At 41.0% G+C, this 23,106-nt stretch overlaps 2 protein-coding genes across 2 annotated transcripts in view; both read right to left on the reverse strand.

Moving 5' to 3' along the window:
• Positions 1-6,484, reverse strand: part of pleca (plectin a) — a 95,840-nt gene extending 89,356 nt beyond the window's left edge. The window contains 2 exon segments of the mRNA XM_051068348.1: positions 2,827-3,040; positions 6,341-6,484. Coding sequence (XP_050924305.1) covers positions 2,827-3,037 — 211 coding nt within the window. The 5' untranslated portion in view covers positions 3,038-3,040; positions 6,341-6,484.
• Positions 6,485-13,682: 7,198 nt separating this feature from the next.
• On the reverse strand, positions 13,683-21,736 carry eif3eb (eukaryotic translation initiation factor 3, subunit E, b). Its single transcript, XM_018699411.2, has 13 exons — positions 21,594-21,736; positions 21,002-21,119; positions 19,993-20,110; positions 19,841-19,883; positions 19,142-19,246; positions 18,902-19,027; positions 18,399-18,523; positions 17,873-17,999; positions 17,675-17,776; positions 15,486-15,595; positions 15,070-15,172; positions 14,693-14,827; positions 13,683-14,046 (listed from the first exon to the last, which is right to left on the reverse strand). The coding sequence occupies exons 1-13, from the start codon at positions 21,681-21,683 to the stop codon at positions 14,008-14,010; spliced, it is 1,341 nt and encodes a 446-aa protein (XP_018554927.1). The 5' UTR covers positions 21,684-21,736; the 3' UTR covers positions 13,683-14,007.
• Positions 21,737-23,106: the final 1,370 nt, after the last annotated feature.

Consider the following 23,106-nt stretch of genomic DNA (forward strand, 5'->3'; position numbering starts at 1 on the left):
TGCAGTAACACTGTGCTCCCTGTCACACACTGTGAAGCATGAAACAGCAGGAGTCATGTTATCATGTTATCAGATCACAACTTAAAAATTAATTATTAACAAAACCAGATTTTGTTTTGTGTATTCAGAAACCAACCCATCAATCATCAAACTATTACTACACCAGGACTCAGCCAGTAAACACCCACTGATGCCTCTAACACTGTAGGACAGATGGTGACCTGCACAGTTACCTGTAAAGTTATCATCTCATTAATACCTTAACATAAAACGGCCTGTTGGAAAGCTGTCTATTTCTGTTAGTGCCTGTGTTTCAGATGTCGGGCATAACACATGAAGGACATGACACACCACAGACCTGAAGGGTTACATAACAAGACTGAGTGCAGCCCTTCAAGCACCTTTCACCATCTCGTCCAGACCCAAACCAGGAAAAGACAAGGCCCAAAAATAGATGAGGGTTTGTGAGATTTTATAATAAGGCTCAGTGTTCTAATCGTGTTTTTATTGGTTTGTCTGGATAGTTACAATGCACCACTGATGGGTCCACTCTTACACCAGTCCGACTGGTCATCCAGTCCCTGACTGGCCCGGGTATGAGCCATATGATAACATGTGACCCTGGCTCAGGTCCTTTCATCGTATCTACCCTATCACTCCTCTGCAGTTCTGCTTGACCTGTGTACTGTCTTCATTCTGCTGACTGTATGTCTCAATCTGTGACAGTGTCTTTATTTCCACCAGCTCTTTATTGTGTTGTGTTATCACCATCACTCGGTCCTGGCGTCAACAGAGCGACAGTCAAGACTCAGTTATCTGACTGATAAACTTGCATGTTAGTAAGCTACAAAAACCTTGAAACAATCTTAGTGACATCTTATTTAGCGTCAGTCGACACCGCCTGCTTCTCAAACGGTCTGCAGCTTGATAACAAACGGCCCTGTCTCCATTTGGTGTGAGATAAAGCTGCAGCTCAAGTCTTGTATGCGCCTCACAAGGTTAATAAATTGAGCCGGGGCCATTATGGCAGCAATCCAGCGAGAAAACACTGATACAGTCGCCTTTATCTAATATATTTGATCAGACTCTGGCGCTCTGCTCATGTCTAGAAGCGCCACAGTAAAACAGAGCGAGTCATTAGAAGGACATTTGATACTGTATCAGACCATCGCCCAAATTTTAGCTCAGGAGTCGTACAGTCCTGCTGCTGTATGCAGAGACAATAGCACCCAGTCACACAACACTGCTGCAGTACCCCACCCCATCAAATCAATATGAGAGACAACCAGCAAGGGGGTGGGGGGGTGGATGAGGTTGCCGTTACTGCTTGTGGTCCAAGGAGACAATCTGAACTCGACACCACAGGAAGTGCTGAGGCAGCGGGTCACATCATGTCAGCCCTGCCTCCACGTTCAGAGAGCAAACAGAGGTGGAGGAGCTGTGGGACCTGGAGAAGCTCTCCGGTGGATAAACAGACACTCCTCTCAGTTTGAATCCCCCCCGGAGAAATGAATCAGTATAATGAGAGAATGGTAATAATATTATTGCTCAATGTATCTTTTTCAACTGCCTAGAAGAGTCTCAGGAGTAGCATCAGCATGTATCCAAATCTGAAACAGCAGATCTTGTCATTTCTTCTTTGCTTTTTGAGCACCTCAAATTATTGACGAGAATATAGTGTCTCGTGAAGATCTGAATCCACCTAATGCACATCTGAAGAGTAAAACACATAAAATACAAGATAGCATACAAAAACTACAAGTATATTATTATTTTTTAATACTTCAACTATCATGTTGCATCTATATAACATGTTTAAGTGCATTCTCAGAGTTATTTATGGTGGGTGAGATACTTCAATCTTTGTTATCTGAGCTTAAAGATGAATGTTTATATATTTGTCTGGATGAAAAGCACCTCATGGGTCCCTGATGGCCTGTTAAGCATGTTCTTATCAAATGTTGCTGTGCTATTAATAAGTAGCAGTTGATCATCAGTAAATCAGTTATTTTTGAGGTTAGTAGTTAGAGTGGCTGAGTGTTGCAGCAGTGTGACCACAGAACAGGACCTCAATTGTTACGGATGTAATTATGATATGAAGAGAAGTAAACAAGCTGCCACATAAATCCATTACTTTTCAGTAAATATTTCACAATGCTTATCGTGTGACAAAAGCAAGAAGCCAAGATTACAGGGAGATACTTATATAAACAATCGTGTTTACATCAAGAAACCAAATGAGCCCATCAATGTGCTCATAACCAAAACCACAAAACAACAGCGACAACCAGCTCAGCCCATAATAAACCGAATATTAACCATTACCAAGTCAACAGCAGTAAGGCATCAATACACATGCCAAAACAACAACCACAGAAATGATAGGTCAGTCACCACAAGTAATTATCCTCAGAAATGCTGATGCAAAACCGCACATAAGTAAATAAACAGTATAAAAGCATAAGGCCAGGAAACACCAAGATATCACCTGCTCACAGGTCTGTGGGATGGTGCGAAAACAACCAGCAGCTTATTCACTTATTGATTTTGCCAAGAACATAAACACAGAACGGAGCCAAGACATCGACTCATGATTCATGTTAGCATATGTAACAAATCCTCAGCTCAATAAGTGGATCACAAATAGAGTTTAGAAAATGCCAGCAGCTGCAGCGGGGACCACAGATCTAACACAGGTTTCACACAGCAATCCCAAAATGATATGATTCACTGCAGGAGAGCTTCTTTATAAAAGGAGCAGAGAGAACCTGTAAAGACATCTCCTTCACTTCTACCTCTGTTTTCTTTTCTGTGTGAACATGGTACCTGCGATGCGGATGACGGCCCTCTCTGCTGGGTCCAGCACGTCTCCAGAGGCCGACTTGGATCTCTTGATGCGATGGTGTTTGGGCAGGTTCCAGGGCAGCGTGTCTCCAGGGGACGGAGTGCAGCTAACTGAACTCAGATCGCTGGAGCTCTCCTCCGATGCCGCCCTGACCAGAGGCCTCCGCTTGGGCTTCTCCTTCACCTCCTCCATTGTCTGGACGACATAATGAACAGAAAAGGAGGCACATGAAGTTACAAAACCTCTCAAACCAAAAACAAAGAACAGAAGGAAGAACAAAGAAGCTGTGGTGAATATATTTTTATCAGCAATCATTTTCTTGATTGACTGAGTGATTGTTTAGTCAATAAAATCCATCCATCCCAGTTTCTCAGAGTCTAAGTTAAGATCTTCTAATATTTTGTTTTGTCTAACCAACAGTCCAAAACCCAGAGATTCAGTTTACAATGATACAAAACAAAAAAGAAGGCAGATCTGACGATTAATTTTCAGATTGTTATCAGTTGCCAAATATTTTTCTAATTAATCAATAATTGTGCCACTTTGTTTTTCTCATGTTGCTCAGACACTTGCTAATTGACTTTGGCACTGACACTCTGTAGACTTACCTATTTTCTTTGTCACCTTATTTCCTGACCGCCTTACAGACATCTCTGTAAAGTCCATTTTGCGCTTAAAACTGGACGCCGTTAGTAATTAATCTCCTCTGTGGCAGCAAAAATAACTAACGTTAACTTTTGTCAGCCGAGAGCTCCTTAAACTGATCCACCTGTACAACAACAACAAACGACCTGTGATGCATCGCTCTCTTAAAGCGACAGGTTCACCTGAGGTGAGTACCGCTGTCCTCATCGTCCATTAAAACACATGGAAGTAAAGCGATGACAAAGGATGTGAGAGACCACAGAACAAATTCGACTGATTTCAAAATAAAAGCCGGAGCATTATTTAAAAAAAAATATAAACTAATTCGTAATCAGTTAGTAATCAATTACTCATTCCTCATTGAAAAAGGTAATTACTTTACTAATTACTTTTCTAATTACTCAGCAGAAAAAGTAATGCATTACATTGCTTGTTACTTTACTTTGGTTACTCAGCTGTTCGTCCAGTCAAACCATATCCCAGACCAGTCTGCTCACTGAGCACAAACTGATACCAGTCCTCCATCAAACTCCCAGTTAGACAGCAAACACACTGACACCAACATGTTAAAGTAACAGAGAGTTACTTGGATTAATAACTAATGCAATCAGTGAAATTTAAAAGAAGAATTTGAGAAGTTTAGAGGGTAAATGCTAACTGTTAACACCACAACACTGCTTTTTTGTAAGGGGTCACAAGCCAAAAAGGTCGTGAACCACTCATATAATCTAAGCAGTGTAATTTCTAAGCTTATCATTATGTGTTTTCATGTTATATTTTAATTTTTTAAAAAAGTAAATCCAGCTCTTGAAGGCATTTGGAGGAGTAAAAAGTACATTATTTTCCACTGAAAGGTTGTTGAAGAGAAGAATAAAGTAGCATAAAATGAAAATACAAACTGTACTTACGCACGGCACAGTGAGTAAATGTACTTAGTTACCTTCCACCTCTAAATGATAACACTGAATCATTTCCCTGTCATATTTTGGGGCATCTATATTTAGACCTAATGTGCAGTAATTAGGACAAAAGCTCGGTGCTACAGCTCAGTGCTCTGTCTGCCGTCTGAAGAAAAATGTGTGTGTTTTTACCAAAAACCAGGAGAGGCCTGACTCATTCAGAGCTGCTGGGAGGAGCAGGGCAGGTGCTGCTGATGCGCTGTGCAACGTCACCACACTCCCAGCTCCCTTTTCTGCTGTGTCACCATCCAGCTCACAGGATGCTCTCCACAGGGGCGCTGCCTGCACCGCCACAGCCGCTCTCTGATTGGACAGAAGCCGACAGGACCAAAGTCCCGAGAGCAATGTCTAGAGTGCATCTGCTACAGTTCATATTCAGGTTATGAGTTAGCTGAATGCTATTTCCAGGCATTACTGTTTGTTGTTATGGCTGCAGTGCTGCAACACTGTGGACCATTTTATCTCTGAAATAATTATTTTTTTATCCAGTTCTCAGAGCTCATTTACTGCATGATTTCAGTCTGGCATCAGGCTTCATCAGGATTAAAGGAAGTGTGAAACTCAACATCTGCACATGACAGTTGTTACACATAGTGACACATTATTACTCAACCACTGTGGAAATTTTCCTTTCAGGAAAACTTGTGTTTTGCCAGTTTGAGATCAGCTTATCATGCCATACCCCAATATGTCACTGACAAACTAACAACAGTGTTTACCTCTGAAAGTGGAGCACTAACTGTGGCTGTTCATTGACTGATCTAAATGGAACCACGGGCATTTGGCCACAGTTTGACCAGTGAGCTGATACTGGTGTTTGGATACAGCTCAGCCTCTAAGATTCAGACAGAGAAGATGCAGTGTAAATACTGCAGGGAAATGCAGGCTGGGCTGTTTGAAAGGTTAGAGCTACATACTGTACAATAGGGGAGACATGTTAATAATTCACAGCTTCTAAAATAGCCCCCCACACACACACAGCACAGAGGAGGACACCTAAACATTGCCTAGCAGCACCTCTGAGAGCAATATGCAGATGAATATTCAATGCACAGAATCTCTCAGTCAGTCAGGCGGCAAAGTTGGAGCCTTTTTGATCTCTCAGCCTCATCATCAACCCTCTGAATTAATCATTACTGTGCTGCAGAGCACTGATCTATTCAGTAATCCCCACAGTAAGGTGGAGAAAGTATCTGCTGCTTTCACTTTGACACAGTTAATACACTAATAATAAACTTCTATACTAACATCATCACTTCTGTACTCCTGCCTCTAACCTATTACTATTCAGAGGGGCATTGCTTTCTTGTATGGCCTTCATCCAAGCAGGCCGAAAGCATCAGGGCGATCTGTAGTTACCAGGCAACCCTGAAGAGCATTAGAGAGCATGCTCCTGAAACTCTCCGACTTGGAAATGGAAGAAAGTTAAGTGGTGTGTGCTGGTATGAACAGACTCTGTCAGTGTCTGAATCACTCTGACAGCTGACAGAGACTCTCCTCTCTGTCTTCACCCCTTCTTTCAAACTGTGAGCAGCTGATGGACTTCATTAGGACCGGATCTGTTGATCATCAGTTGACAGAGAAAGCTGTCAAGTCTGGATCCCTCCCAGAAAACTCAAAATCACACACCCATTCAGACTCTGAGCTGCACCGCATCGCCACACCTGAATCAGTGTTTGACCAGAGCCGCAGTGAGGAGAGACCTGATAGGTGCACCTGCTGTTCGACAGGTTAGGATCATGCAGACTGCTTCATATTATTCTCACAGGGTTGGTGGGTCGGATTATTTCTAATCTGCAGGTTTTAAACTGACACTAAATCATGTGATTAACGGCGTCAGCGATGCGGCAAAACGTGAATTATAAATAATGTGTATTCTTGGTTTACTCACGCCAACAATATCCAGGATTACTGTTGTTTTGGTTCCAGGTAAACAATCGCAAAATTCCGTTTGTTGCAGCGGCAGCGTCGGCGGATTCTTCCCATTTAGAGCCGCTCAAACTTAAAAAGCCACCATCCTCATCCGCAGCGGGAGTCGCGCCTGCGTCCTGCAGTATGCTGGCTATGGGATGTTGATCCAGTCAGACCTGAACTGATCCGGGGCTGCGGAGCGAGTGGAGAGGAGGAATCTGTTCCCTCAGCCTGCAGCCTGCACGCCTCCCCTGCTGGTAAGAACGGCGCGCGGGTGAAGTTGTCGCTTAACGGCAGGCACGGATCAGGATGGAGATGAGAGGAGAGATCTGATTGCATGCTCGGTGCGCATGTGAAAACTGATCTCAGGTCAGGTTGATTTTTAGCATGCGGAGGCAGGGGCTTCTTCACACGTCAGGCTACACCCTGCAGACTGAGTTTTGGGATGTAATGCAGAGGCTCTGAGGGGAATATAAAGTCTATAATGTCTGTGTACAGCCTGTAAGATATCTAAGTGAGTTCATGTTGGGTGAAGGAAGTGTTTGTCAAATTATATGTTTCATATTTTTGTGGACACAGTGTCTCACACCCCGTCAGATGGGAATTCTACCCTCCCCTTGATCTTTAAGATGCTGTTACAAGAGACGACACTTCTGCTGAGCTCAGCATCTGTCTGGCATGTGAAAATAAATGGGCTGCAAGTGTGATTATAAACCTTAAAAGGCATCTGACATTGTGAACACCCTATGAGTCTGTCAAGCTTGAAGTCAACCACATATCATACTGTTTCAAAAGGATTTGTGGAGATTAAATGGAACAAAATCAACAATCATTTCATCAGCTGGTTAGGACAAATGAACTTGTGATTCCAAGTTCACATAGGTTGATTTAAAATGCAATAAATGTGATGGCAATTCAAGGGTCTCCATGACAACTGAGCACCTCCACATAATGGAAAAGCACCATAGTGAAGTGAGAGGGCCTGAGGGCTGAAACATCATCTGTCTCAATAAAAGACAAATTCATATGGAGCCAGAGTGCGCCACACTTTGTTCCTGCTCTCAACTGAGAAACTCCAGCTCCTTAAAAAGACCAAGACATGTTTTTGAAAGCTTTGGAAACATAATGTAACAGGACCTAGTATTTTTCAGTAAGTTAGACTATACTGTCGTTAAGATGTCTAAAAACCAAAAAATAAACTAAATCTTCTCCCACACTGACTTGGCCAACCACGTTTTTCCTAAATGATTCCTGTATATGTTGGCAATTCAACTGATTAATGTAGCTATAAACGTTCAATCATTCCTGTGACCCTTAAATGTAAAACCGATAGGATGAGACGTGGCAGTCCAATGTTTCTGCTACTCAGTACTGTGTACATATCCCTGTTCTCTGCCTGCACTTTGCACTTTAATGTCATATAAAAACGTAAATGAAACAGTTATTAATCAGGAAATCTGTTCCATTTAGTCTCCATTCACTTTTCAACTTATTTAGTCTGTTTCATGTTTTGTCTTTACTCCAAATGGGGCCAAGTTGTATTGAATCAAATTAAAAACTGTCGTGCTGAGCCATTACATAATCAAAACACCATGAATGAATGATAGATTGCTTGTTTATGTGGCCCTACTACATTATTAGTCTCCCACTTGGAGAATGAATCAATGGGCACGGAGGAGTCGGGGGGTGGGGGGTGTAGTACTGGCTCAGCCCAACACTGAGCCCACTCTTGTGTTCATAAACAATTCGTGCCATCAGTCCTGAATGCCAGTGTCTGTGCCAGCTTTGTACCCATTGTGCTGAAGGTTTAATCTGATCAACCAAGTGCTTCAGGAAAACCAGGAGAGAAGTGAAGCGATGAGGAAGGTGAAGGTCGCTCCAGGTCAGTTTAGACTGTGGTAACAAATGTAAATCATCTTTGTATGTACTGTTTATCAGCCCAATCAGTGGGTAAACAACACACAACTCAATCAAAACGTCAAGTCACTGTTGCTAAATAAGTATCTTTCCTGTCCCCTGGGTAAAAGTCAACATTTCGAGTCCACCGCCATCATAGCCACAGTAAATAAACAAAATACAACATTCTGCAAAGTCCTTTGTGTTTCTTTAGGCATCCACTCATTCCCCTTTGACAACCAGTGCAAAGTGAAAATCAGAATGAATTGATCCCCACTGAATGAGCAGCTCAGATCCAAATAATTGTCGTAGGTAAAATCAGCAGTAACACTAGGAAATTTGCAGTTTGTGTTGATTTTCAGTGACACTAAAGAGCATTACTGTGGTGTTTTGTTTAGAAATTGTTCTTGAAATCTTTAAAAGATCCTTAAAATGACCAACTGAACCAAAAATCCTGGAGGAAAAACGTCAGGAAAACAAGGTCTTTGATGACACTCAGTGGAGAAACATTCCTCACCTTCTGTGTTTTCACCACAGTCACAGTTTCCACGCCGGCTTTGAGAGGTCGTCTCCTCCTTTTCCTCACCTGCTGGACACGGTGGCTCCTCCTGCACGAGGGCCACAGACTCCTTCACCACCACTTCGTCTGGCTGGACAGAAGCAACCGGCTTCTCCTTGGGCTTTTTCTTCCTCTGAAATGAAAATTATTTATTTAATTAACTTTTAATTTTTGTTTACTTGATGTAATCAGGGCAAACCTGTCCCAAACTTTTGATGAATAACTTAAAGTCTAAGTGGGTACTGTAAGATAACATACTTTTCCAGTTTCCAAGTTAAGGTCCATTTTTTAAAAGTTTGCTTTGAGGAAAGTTCACTCTCCAACTCACAATTAGAAAAGAGCAGGTCTTGATATCTGGCACACACTGACTGGGCCAGACAAAGGCTTCCTTATTCAGAGGCCATTGATTATGATTAGTGGTGTCAGGTAAACAAATAGGGGTTTGTTTTTCCTGCTGCTGAAATTCCCTAAAGAGAAATGTGGCAGTAAGATCATTATTTTTCTAATCCAAGTGACAAAGCATCCATCTGAAAACTGAATAAATAACCAGAAAATACCAAAAGCCTTTATATGCTGTACACATATATACAGTGCCAGTGTTTTTGTGAGTCGTCTGTCAGAAGGTGGTAGGAGGAGTCATGAGCTGTCAGTCTTTTCCTTTGGGATGAATAAAGTCCCATCATATCTTATCGGCAGATAAGAAGTTTAAGACATTTACTGGTTGCTGTCACATCCATCCCATCCTCTGAATTAAAACTGACAGACTGCGTGAGTGCCATTTTCATTGTCAAACAAATGCACAAGCTTCTCTTTCATTCAGCTGAAAATCACATGCAACCATAATGAAATCATTCACATTTTGCACGAACAGTGAAATGTAGAGGTCGCTCAGCTCTGCTGTAACCTCTGAACCACCAGCCAACGCAGATCATGATGGGAATTTTCACGGATCCCTTCTCACAGCCTCTTATTGTCTTTTGAATGTGTTATTGCATTACCTTTCACTACCATTCACTAAGAAGATCATACTTATAGTTACTATACTTTTCTATACTTTTATCACTAGTAGATTTACTGTACAATTCTCCACTTTTGTGTTTGGTTATTATAATGAGACTGACAGTCTGATAACTTCTGTTCTTCAGACAGAGACCTCACATGTCTCTTTGTTCATCCACTGGCTGCTACAGGAGGAAATAGACCCTCTGTTGGCATGTTAGTGCCAACCAGACAAAGGGCTTCACTCATGGAGCCATTTCAGAGAGCCTCTCCAACTTATCTCTGACAATGGCTGCACAGTGCTTCTCCACTGTGTAACAACACTCATACTGACCGTGCCAAAACACACAGAGTGAGGCCAGTGCAGTTTCAGATCTCTCAGGAAAACACAAACCCACTTGCAGTATACGTAGTAATGGAATTGCTGGGTGATAAAGCTGCAGCTGCTGAGTGGTTATATTACAAAGCTCATATAGGAATGATATAAACAACATCCTCTACAGGGACACTAGGTGGGACAAGCGGGGGCTAAAGATGCTACGCAAACTGTAGATGCGGCTTCACAGTTCAGTTATGAAAGAACAATATTTGTAAAGTTTTCAAATGACTGGATCTTAAAGTAAGGACAATGCACTGTGTATTTTGTGCTTTAGCAAATGTCACTGCCTCCTATTTATAAAGAGATACTGTTACTCATGCTGGAAACATTAAATGCATCACTTCCCCTTATTACTCAGACACTAAAAACAGGACATACTGCAGGATGAATCATTACTCTACTACACAAATAAGTTCCAAAATGTTTTAGTCTGAAATTTTGTACCGACCATCACAGCTCTTGATGATCTCCTGACTTAACCACTGGTGCCACCATGAGGTTGAGATGTGTGGTTTTGTCTCAACAACCATTCGATGAAGTGCCATGAAATTTGGTTGTGTTTGACCATGATTTACAAGAGTAGTTTACGTATTTTAAATGCTGCTAGCCTGCTTTTAAAACTGATTCCAGGCAGCAGCGTGTTCATTTTAAAGCAACAAACCTAGTTCATAAAGACCTTCCTGATAAGATATTCAAATGCTGTGAGGCAGGCGACAGTCAAATAAATCACAGTCAAATCCACTAGAGCTTTGTCGATCTAATCTCAATCTTCCTTTAAATCCTAAAGGAGCTCTGAAAGGACGGTAAGGTGATGTCAAAATATTATGAGCTTTGGAGAAACGGTGATAGATTCCTACAATAGGCCTTTTAAGGTATAATGAGTATGTGAAAGGTCTAACTCTATATCATCCTAATGATAATCAGTCTGACAAATAATCATGGTTCAGTAGTTTGAATAGGTGATAACAGATTTGTTAAACTGGCTGGATGTGTATGTTGTTAACTCTGCCAGGAAACTTGCTGCTTCAGGCAAGTGCAAGTGAAGGAGGACATCTGAAGACTGGAGAAGGCATTACAAGCTGATATGAAAGTCCTGATAGTGTGATAAAGAGAGTAAACTGGACTTTCAGGGTTTCAGTATGATTATACAGGAATTTAAGGCATGAGGTATTCACATTTTTTCTTGCACTTGAGGAAGAAGCAAAGTTGTTTTTATGAGATGAATTTTCTCACCTGAGTTGGAGCTTTAGATTTGGAGGGCTTTGCCATCACTGTGTGGAAACAAACACATTTTATTTATTTGACATGGGACAATATAGTTTGACAACATAATTAATTCCAAAGATCAGAAGAAAATGTGAGTCAGCCATAGTCATTTCAACTGTTGCCATAAAGAGAGTAAAAGTGACACTGTGTTGAAAATGTGCAGAGTGCAGCAGAGATGACCAAGAAGTCCGAACTCATTGTTCACTGCAGGTATCCACATGTTGCTCACAGTGACATGAATGTTACCATGACGCTGCAAATCAGTGTGGTCAGTGTGTGGTGCAGCATGAAAGTGAGGTTTCACATTCTTAGTCAGATGGAAAAAGCAGGCCCGTGATGGCTTACAGCAGCGTCCTAAAAATAAAAATGTTTTATTGTACTTATGAGTATGAAAGACCCATTGTATCCTCTCACATGGGTAACAGCACATTTTAACAGTCACTGCTCCAACCACAAAGCAGAGCCAGAGCCAATACGAGCTGGCAGTTTCTGGAAAATGTGGATCCTGCAGGTTTGGAAAGGAAACACTAACAATTTACAATTACCGGACTTGGAAAAAAAACATGCATTTCCACTGAGTATTCCTCCTAGTAAAACCGAGCCTGACTTGAAGTTAAAGCTACAGAGTAAGAAGCATGAGTCTTGTTGTGAGCATATCAGAGGCCTCACAAGAGTTGGAGGGAGGAGGAAGGGTTGAGGGCCCACCTACCTGTCAGGTATCTCTCCAGGGAGGATGAGGAGTTCTGGTTCCAACTGTAGCAGCAGAAGAAGAAGAGCCAGACCAGGAGCGTAGCCAGGACCAGAACTAGGACCCAGAGGAGCCGGGCCACAGCCGGGTTGGTGACAGCCCAGGCTGTCAGGATATCCATGCTGAAGGGCCGGTCAGTACGCTGCTTGTTACCAGCAGAACCTCACTTATCTAGTCAGTCTGATTCCCAGGGTGTGACTGCAGCAGAGCGCATGAATGGGTTGCAGCGGGCCGGTTTGTGTCCTCTCGGGGGAAGCCACGGTGCCTACAGCAGCAGGAAGAAGCAAGCAAGCCAGAGCAACGGCAACCACAGATGGATACCAGCTGTTCCAGAAGGAGCCCGGCTCAGACCTCAGCCCACGTCAGCTCTCAGCGTGCGTAAGCATATGTGTGTGTTAGTTTGTGTCAGTGTGTGTGTCTGTTGTACTTTAATGTGTCCTGGAAAACTGTGAGTGTATGTGTGTGTGTGTGCATAAGGAAAAGAGTTTGGAGGAGTGGCTAGGAGTTTGAGAGCGGCTGGCATAACTGTCAGCCACTCCCCGGCTGAACATCAGAAGGAATCCTCACTTGGACAAAGAGGCTGTAAGGTGAAGGGCAAGTCAGGCAAAAATGCACCTGGGGCACTTTCCCCCACTTCACTTGAACACCTGTCAGCTGTTATTTGTGTAATGACAGTTCCAGAGGTATGATTATCTCCAGACACACAACTGCATTTCGAAGGTGTTCCTGTGCTCGAGCTGCCTGTCGTTCCTTTACAGTCATTATTTCTGTGACTTCAGATTAAACAGTCTGGTCCATTAACACGACAAAAACACCACCTGCACTTTGAGGTCAAGATTAAGTTTCATTGTCAGAATAACAAAGGTTACACACTTTCACTGACTAAAGCTATTTACCCAACTGGTTTTGAATAAACCCTTGTTACTATAACAATGTATGTACTGACGACTGGTTTCATGGCACATTTACACAAGTCAAATATTTGCTGAGTATATGCTGACATGGAGTAGTCTTTGCAGCGTCATTCAATATTCACTAATGAGGTGTGGTTAAACATTAGCTATAGAAGCAGACAAAAGTAAGTCTAACTGACAGGGTTACAATAAAAACAGGAGACTTGAAGATGATCCAAGAGTGTGACTGATGTATAATATGTGTCTTGTGAATACATTTCAGCCAATTTCATCTCCATACCAACAGAACTTCCCAAGAATTTCCTTTCAATTACCAAGTCAGGGCTGGTTGTGGGAACTTCAGCGTCCATTTCATGTTCAAGTCAGTTTTGCATCTGTCCAGTCTTAGTTTTATGATAAATAATAGTAAATAAATAATATATTAAATTCAGACATTGGAATAGAGCGACAGTCCGACAGAGACTGTGAAATGCTTCAACTTTCTGCAGGCAGCTGAAAACAAAAATAAACCAACTGCACCATCTAGTGGTCAAATATTAATGGAGGACGAAGAAACTAATGTTAAGAGGTAAAAATGTTTAATGTCAACTCATGACTTTTTGTTAGATCACTGTTTCCAAAGTACCTCAAAATCAAACCAATTCAAGATTCTCAATGGATTCTGATGAGGAAAATAATGTCCAATAATGTATTTAAATATCTCCAAATGTGGAGTGAAGTATCACAAGTAACAATAACTTAATCAAGCCTAGCAACCTCCCCTTGGATGTGTTTCTTATTGCAGAAGTTAAACCAGCAGTTATATTATAATAGTAAATAAAGTGATAAAAAAAGCTCCAATAATATCCAAAGAGCCATCTGCATCCTCTTGACGCTGATTTCCATTTTAGTAGAAGCCGGTGTCTTGAGCAGCCCAGTTTGGAGTCTGAGGAAACAGCAAAAAACACAAACATTAGAAGAGGTGTTAGAAGAAACGACTTTATAAAGGCAACAAGAGATGTGTTGCATAATTACACATCCTCCAGCTGAAAACAGCTGCCAGCCTCTGTCTCAGAATGAGTCCTGACTGCCTCCATATTTTTTGGCATGGGAAACAACTGAAATTAAAATAATATTTTTTAAAATCCAATATGAACTACAGGCATACAGCTTATTAAAAGTCTGTGAGTTAAAATTCATTGTCAAATTGACAATTGTTATCAGCTAAGAGGGAAAATGAACAATGTAGTGTTTTCACATAGATCCATCAGAGGGCAGTAGGTGATCTGAACTCAGACATGACACATGGGCATAAAGAACGCAAATAATGAAGCACACCATGGTTAACATGGAAAATGACACCTGCAGATTATGTGATTAGGTGGTTATGACAGCCAGCATGTGGATGTTGTAAGCTGACTACATGCTTGTATTGAAACCTCACTCTTTCTCAACTCAGTTGGTTTTATGACAAAAAATGAAAAAACAAACCAACATGATATATGGTATTAATATCCTCTTTCCCTCAAGAGTAAATACTACTGAAGGGTGAAAAGTTCACATCCATGTGCAGTGTTCAGTGCACAGTGTACCTCGTTCCTGTTGCTGTGGGCCAGCCTCTTCTCAATGTTCATTGCCAACATCTGGCTACGGAAGGAGAGACTCTTGGTCTTCTCGATCACCTGCTGGTACGGCGACACTGCGTTGTTGCCCATCACCACATGACCCTGAGGAACAAATTACTTTAAAATTATTTTTCTCAAAGAATGGCTGTAAAGTACCACACTGCACCACCTGATTAATCCTGACAGGTTTCACATGCTGTTTTCAGTCTGACCAGACTGAAATAAATACATTTACACAGCTGCATTATTGCATAAATTAGTAGTCTAGTCAGGGCAGTTTATGTTACGATCAGTGAGCTGTAGCTCATCTGACTGAAGGTGGATCAGTGAACACAGAGCCTCACCAGTTTGGAGTCGATTTTGGCATCGAGTCTGGCGTTACGGATGAGGTTGACGATCCACCTCTCCGCCTCCTCAGGCGTCATGTTGAGCTTGTCTGCCAGCATGCTGAGAGGAGAGAGAGGAGGAGGAGGAGGAGGGGGCATTTCAGTTAAAGTAAATATCCTTTGGTGGAGTCTAGTCTTCTTTTTACAGTTTACTGTTGACTACACTTGAAATAACTAGGAGGACATGAATAAAATCAAAAACGGGGAGAACTGAGAAGAATTAAAAATTATTGCACAAATTTGATCATCTGGATACAGAGATTGAAAAATCTTTTCATTTCTTTTTCTCGTCTTCTAAGGCGACTATCCTTTCACAAATACAGGCGCTGCATACACAACTTCTGACAGTTAAGTCTTTTTTAAAGATGGTGCACCTGATGCTGATACACTGGTGAATCCGACAGAAGGTCTCAAAGATGAAGAGACGTGCATTCTCAATGAAGTCCTCAAGGCAAGCGACCAGGAAGAAGTCATTCACAAGAACCTGAAGGAAAAAGAGACCACATTTCTGTTAGCACTGGTCCATTTATACACACCAAGCATTCACATATAGAAAGTGCAGAAAGAGCCAAATGTTCCCACAGTAAATCGTTCTCACTTCTCTGCCAGTATGAGACACATTTTCCAGTAAACACTTCCAAACATATGTGATGAAATAAGAGTCTACATTTGTGCCGTCAGACGGATGAGACTGCAACTATAATTTGCAACCATAACCATGTTTTACTGGGATGATAAGCCTACTATAAGTATACTTGAGTACATAATAGTACCATACGACAACCGCGTATGATGTGCAGGAAACTATTTCCTGTGGTTTGGTTGTTTTTACTTTACCATTCTGTCAGAATTTTCAACTCCTGGTTATTCCACCCCTACATTAAAATGTCCTGGTCAAAGTGACACAGCCTCACAGTGTAGTGTATTTAGCTTCAGACTGTTTTTTATTTGGTTCCTCGTTTGGATTTTTTTTTTCTTTTTGTTCAAGCTGCCAATCCCCAAAAACACAAGATGTAGTCTTACAAGCTGCATGATATCACACCACGGAAAAGGAAAATCAAATTTTCCTCATTAAAATGCATATTTATGCATCAATGTCCTCCCAAATCTATTCAGGTTATCTGCTGTATATGCAGCTCCTGTGGTGTGAAGGTTGTCATCACGTTCTGCCGTTGATTTATGCTGTTCTAAAGAATGTCTTTACACAAAACAACAAGACAATATTTTGCCCTTGTGAAAAAAAGCCAAGTTGCTATTAAATGTATACCACTATACTGAAGTAATGTGTGTTAATATGTACTGTCACACATTTTTCCATCATCACCAAGCTCCTGCTAAAGAAAATATGGAGCCAGACAGTCACACAACATGAAGCATGAAGCCATTTCAGGAGATTATCTTGTGACATCTCCATCTGTGCTTTTACACCAGCTTCCACTGAAACATCAAGTAGGATGTTTGGCCACCTAAAATCTCCAGGGAAGCTTAAATTTATGAATACATTAGTGTCATGGAATTTGAAAGGAAATGTAGCACCATTATTTCATAAAGGAGCTCTTATTGTGTAAGAAGTCCAATTATTCAATGCTGGAGGGATGAGCAATTAACCAAAAAATTACTGAAATGGCAATATGGGCGAGTGCGATAACCAAATTGTAAGAGGTGCAATTTTTTGAAAAGGGTAAAATGAAAAATGAAAAGAAGCACTGTGGTGTTAGAGAGGTGTCCCAGCCTACAAATCATATTCTCCAGATGAAAGCGAACTGGTTTGTTTGGTGCAGACCTCAGCAAAAATCACATCAGTGTTATCTCACTTAATTTCTTTCTACTCTGCTGTGGTGACCACATGCTAAGGTGCCACAATAACCCAGAAATACTCCCATTCTAGTTAATTATTTTCTTAATCTTGTCATTGAAACAATATAACTAATATTATAATTTACTTGAAAAAGTTCTCTTTTACAAAAACTTTGACTGATGTTTATACAGTAATTAAGACAAGTTGTTGATCTCTAGAGGAAAAATGAACAACAAATGTGAATTTTAATTCCCCTCACTATTAAACAGCAGCAGAATCCATGGCAACTGAATGACTTAATGAACTATTTTCATTCTTCCATCATTATGCTCACACTCTGTATCTGACAGGTTAGCTGAGGCCTTCGCAAGCGCTGCACAATTTATACAGGAGGAGTAAAAGCCAACTGATGAGAAGTGCTTAGAGAATGCACAAAGTGGTCCCAAAGCACAACTACAAAACTGCAGTCAAGGGTTTCTAAAGAGAAGGCAACCGAGCCCCAAATCTGACAGCTGTTCCGCTTTGAAAATCAGACTGAATAAAAGTAAGAGCCAGCAAATCAGGCCAGACATGGATTTACTGAGGCTGAATAGCTGCAAAGTTAAATGCCTGGGACTCAGGAGATCAGAGCACCATGGCTAAGGGAAGTTTCATATTACCCCTCAGTCCCAGGAGACTGCTAACTTCTATGGGGCGATTTAGGCCCCTGCACCATGACAAACACACACTGTCAAGCAGAAAAGCTGAGGGGGAAGCTGTCCTTACCGACTCACACTCCCTGAGCTTCTTCTGGGCGCTGTCAAAGTCAAAGTTCACATAGAGACACTCCACAAATTCTGTGATTGGATCCTTGTACGTGTAGGACTCCTGCAGGAGTTAGAGAGAAACCATTATTCAAGGGTTGACTAAATCCCTGAGGCACATCAGATGAGAATTATTCTTCTGAACATTTATTGACCTTACCTGTTGAATGACTTTCACCAAGTCCTTGAGCACTTGCCTGCGCTTTCGTACATCTTTGTTGGTGATGACTGCAGTTGTGAGGTATCGTAGGATGTGTGGGCACATTGTCTGGATGGCATTCAGGTACCTGAAAAATACAAAGGAGGCAAACAGCAGCACCGTCATTAGTTGCCATCACAACGGATTCAGGAACCATCAGTCATTTTACTCCAAAAGAGAAAAGAAAAATTTTTTTTAACACACACAGGAGCTGTTAAATACCTTAGAGGGTATAATTTTAACAAAAACTGTGCAATAAATTGGGACTCACACTTCGAAATACATTTATGTAAAGATAATAAAGTCACTATTATTGAAAAGGCCTTTTTTAGTTGGAAAGCCACTGTAAACAAGCCACTGTGCCCCTGAGCCATACGTCCTTCAGCAACATAAAGAATTCTCTAGACAGCTCTAGACGACAGCACCAGAAAGCCTGTGTATTGACCTTGTTTCGTATTGCACTGTATTATATTGAAAACACACTCACTGAGGCTGGTAGAGGAAGAGCTCAATGATGTTGTCCCTGCCTTTGGGATGGTTGAAGAAGACAAAGAGGGACCAGTGGATGAGCCAGGTCCTCTGTTGGAGTGACTGAAGTGGAGAGCTCACAGACTGAAAGAAGAGAGGACACAAACAGTAGATGTTAGAAAGCAGTGCATCAGTCTTTCTTTGCTTTGTCTTTACTACAGACAAATGAAGAAATGGGCTCACAGTGTGACTATTGAGACAAATGACCAACGAATAGCAGCTCATTCCTTAAACTTTCTTCTGGGTACATTCTCATTTGATTTCAGTCACCGTGCCTTGGGTCTTAAATTAAATCCACTTTACTTTTTATGTTATTTCCTACTGTGAACACTAAATTATGTAGCTATGTATGCTTACATCCCTACTCTGCTCACTAATAAACCTGGCAAAGATTTTACCACATTGGTAAGAAAAGCTAACATGCAACATACAGACATGGTTTCCTGTTAATTACTCTCTTACATTGTTATCAATTGTTTCCCTCAGTCGGGTGAGATCCTCCATGGCGGCTTCCCAGTTCTGCATCAGGATCTCAGAAGCCAGCTTCCCCCACAGAGAGCTCAAAGCATTCCTGTCTGTTGAGGGAACCTGAGCAGACAGCGACAAATACAATATATCGTTAACAATACAGACAGAGCAGTATTTTGAAAAAAGAAAATCACTGCTCACTCTTTTTTTCTACTTATATGTGGTAATTCTTACCAAGACACGGAAGAAGTAGAGGTACTCAGCAGCCCCAGAGTAGTTACCACACTCATACTGGAACTTGGCGTACCTGTAGAGTGTGTCCAGGTATTCTTGACGAAACTAATAATAAAAAAAACATGGCAAGATATTAACATCATAATGAATGTGACTTTAGGTAGTCTACAGCCCTGGAGTGCAGTCACACTAATCCACTGGTAGCATCCTTGCTTTTTTTTTTTTCCTTTAAAGAAAGCTAATTGGGAGAGTCTGCTAGGATGACAGACAGACTGCAGCTGATTAGTGAATGTTCTGGCGTCTTTCATCTTTTTAGGCAAAACAAAGCCTGTTCTTCTTTTCACGCTGACAACAAATCCTCTCCTCTCTCAGCACACATGATGTGGATAACGTTTTTATGTACCAACTAATCACGACGTGTCATTTCTGGGCAGATTATATAAAAAAGGTAAAATAAAGAAACCACTGGCAGGAAAACAACTAGTTACTTTAATCACAAAGTGAGTAATGAGCACATTGGTGGGTGTTGTTGGATGTTTGAGGATTCTGAGATTTTGGATAACAGTCCTGCTGTCTCACAGTGGCAGCTGGTTGTTATGGAAACAAAAACACACATTGTGCTACCCACCTTACAAGATTAAAATGCAGTGCACTTATTATACAACAGTGTGAACACACTCTTAACATTTCAGAACTTACATTGTGTTTCTCTGACAGATAGTCAAACAGCATCCTCCCATCTCTGAAAGAAAAGAAATAATAAACAGATGTCAGATGATACTGCTAGCAATATAATACAAAGTGAGCACAGTATTTAATAGAAATACATTTCTTTGACAAGTTGATCTGACCTTGTGGACTGCATCTGTCGAGTAGTCTCTGGGTCTTCAAACATCTTGACAATTGGCTCGGTCTCTGACTGCAGCTGCTTCAGTTGGGCCACCACAGTACTCCTCTTCTCCCTCAAGGCTAAAACATGACATTATCCATCATACAATATCCATTTCCATAATACACTGCTGAAAAGAAAGTATTTCATAAAGCAAACTTAAAAATCTACACAAGGCCATTCTTCCATTTATTCCGCTCTGCAACTGGTCTGTAAAATGTCAGAAAATAGCGAGAAATGCCTGCCACAGCTTTGTATAAGCTGTAGTCTTCAAACTGAATGTTTCATCTGACCAACAGTCCAAAATCCAAAGATATTCAGTTTGTCATCAAAGAAGCCAAAGAAAACCTGAACATATTTACATTTGAGAAGCTGAAATCTGCAAATGTTTGGCATTTTCAGCTCACAAAACCACATAAATGATTGACTAAACAATAATAAGATAAGATAAGATAATAAATGAATCAATTAAGTCCAGGATTCAACCCCATGACTGCGTGGTAGAGTACATTACTTGTAATACTGTGCAAAAGTTTTAGGCACTTTAGATGTTTACATTCTTCATCACACACTTATCCATCTGGTATTGTGGAGTATGACACGGACCCCAAACATACAGTCAGAGTCATGAAAAACTATCATTGGAGACATGGAGATCACATAAAGAGACAGAGGACACGGAGACAGCCGAAATACAAAGAACTGTGGCAAGTTCTTCAAGATGCTGGAAACAACATATCTGCTAGGTGTACTTTAAAAAATGCACACAGTGTACAGAGGAGAACTGGTGCCGTTTTCAGCGCAGAGCACGGTACTGATGTAATTTAGGTTTCTTTAAATTTACGGCACTTATAATAACTGATAAATAAATAATGCATAGCATTATTTTTGAACGCATCCTCACTTTACCTTTAGTGACTACAACTTTTGTACAGTAGTATGTAATATACTGTTTAGAACAAGATGCTCACAGTGTGGGATTTCCTTGTCCGGGTACAGGTTTTTATACACATCCATGGCGAAATCCACCATGTTTGTGTCGCTGAGGAGGTCCAGCTTTCCTTGAAGAAGCTCCTTTTCATTGTAGATCTGTTACAATCAAAAACACATATTTATAGCATTATCCATTTTTAAACATGCACCTGAAAAACAAAACAGCTGTACAGAAACTAGAAAGTAGCTATGTGACGTTAGGATGAGCACAACACAGAGATTAATGCCTCTCATCCTCTTAACGCTCCTGTGCTCTGTGTAACAGCGAGGCTAAAGGCTAACACTCACAGTAGCGAGAATAAGAAGCTAGTTAGTCAAGCCCTGAAAATACAAAAACGTCAGTTTTCCGTTTTCGCAATAATATAGTAATACAACGATTAACGTTACAGCGACTCTACAGTAATAAAATACTAAATTACTAAGTAGTTTAGCTGCTAAGTGACAGGCTATCTGATGTGACTGCAAGCCGGCTAACCGGCTGGAGCGAATCATCGTATTTTCAGGTATAAATACCCGCTAATAAACAGCTACATTATATTTAGGCCTTATATGATGCGAATGGTGTTGTACCTCTTTCACGGACAAGAACTCCAAGAGAGGAAAAACCAAATGCCGGTCCAGAAAATGTGCTATCTTGGTTGTCAAATCGTACTCCGCCATCTTTGCTGGCTTCAAAAAACCTTTATTGACAAAGACGTCAGCTGGTACAGATACGTCACCTTTTTTTTTCACTCCCGCTTTTTCTTTTTGCATGGGAAGTTTCATACAAAGACATTAACAGATTTAACTGCACTGGAAATAAAATGAAATAAAATGTGTTGAGTGGCAAGGGCTGAAATAAAAATGAAAAGAAAATAAAAATAATCACAAAAGTGCAAATGTGAATGTTATATTTCCCTAAAAGATAGATAGATAGATAGATAGATAGATAGATAGATAGATAGATAGATACTAACCCTGTCTAGTCAGTTGAGTTTTTTTTTTTTTTTTTTTTTTTTAACTAGGCTGGATAACATTTTCAGGAACCAGTAGCATCAAAGAATGAAACCCAAATCGCTCTGAAAATGTCACTGCGTGTCTCTGTAAGTGCTTTAGCCCCATGAATGTACAATTGGTTTTAGAGCTCAAGCTGTGGATTGGTCCACATTAGTAGCCTGCAGATTCAGATTATTATCCCCTGCAGCTATAACAAGAGCTCCAGACAGCCAGGAAAGTAGTGCACAGAGTATTTCTGTGGACTGAGGCAGACTAATGTACCTTAGGAAACAAGATTTATTAATCACTGAATTGCTGTTATCTTTGTTATGCAAGAAAGGCAGCTAACATCCAAAAAGTGTCTGTTGTTGCCACAGGAACACATTAATGTCTCAAAAATATTTTAGGTAGAACATATGAACACAAGCCCCCCTTGGACTCATTGGACATGTGGCCAACCTGAACGAGTCTCTGCTGTTTTACTGACCTCCCTGAGGTCAGAGGAGGGATTGGTCAGACAGTTAGCAGCTGTCACCACAGCAGGGACTGTGAGCTTTATCAGCATCAGTCAATGAGCAGGAAAAAGCACTCCTCAGCCTGCCGGGGATGTTACCAGCTCAAACCAGCTCTGATCAGGGACAGTCAATAGTCATGGAGGAAGAGCCTTTCTGTTTAGGGTCTATCCTGAGTCAAATTATCAGTAGACAACTCAAACTTAACACTGTGGCCACCAGAAAGCTGATGACAAAAGAAAAATACAAAACCAGCTGTTCACTATGAAGTTAAAGGGTTTAACAAACCTTAACGGCAAGTCTACTAAAGGTGTCTAAAGATGACTGACTCTGATTGATTAAAATAAAAAAGTATGCACTACTGCATGCTACAAAATAAAGTTAAGGTAAACACACAAGAAATAAAAGCATTTCAAAAAGACATAACAGGCTACTGTGCTAGATGAAAAGTTATTATTAATTATTAAAAATTATTCAAATTCATCCTGAACAGGCTTGAATGTCTGTGTCAAATTTCATGCAATCTATCCACACCCAAAGTGGTGGACTGACACGCTGCCAGCATGGCTAAAAACACTGAAACTGTGTGGGTACAT

This window comes from Lates calcarifer, linkage group LG3, assembly GCF_001640805.2.
Source record: "Lates calcarifer isolate ASB-BC8 linkage group LG3, TLL_Latcal_v3, whole genome shotgun sequence".
Lineage (NCBI taxonomy): Eukaryota > Metazoa > Chordata > Actinopteri > Centropomidae > Lates > Lates calcarifer.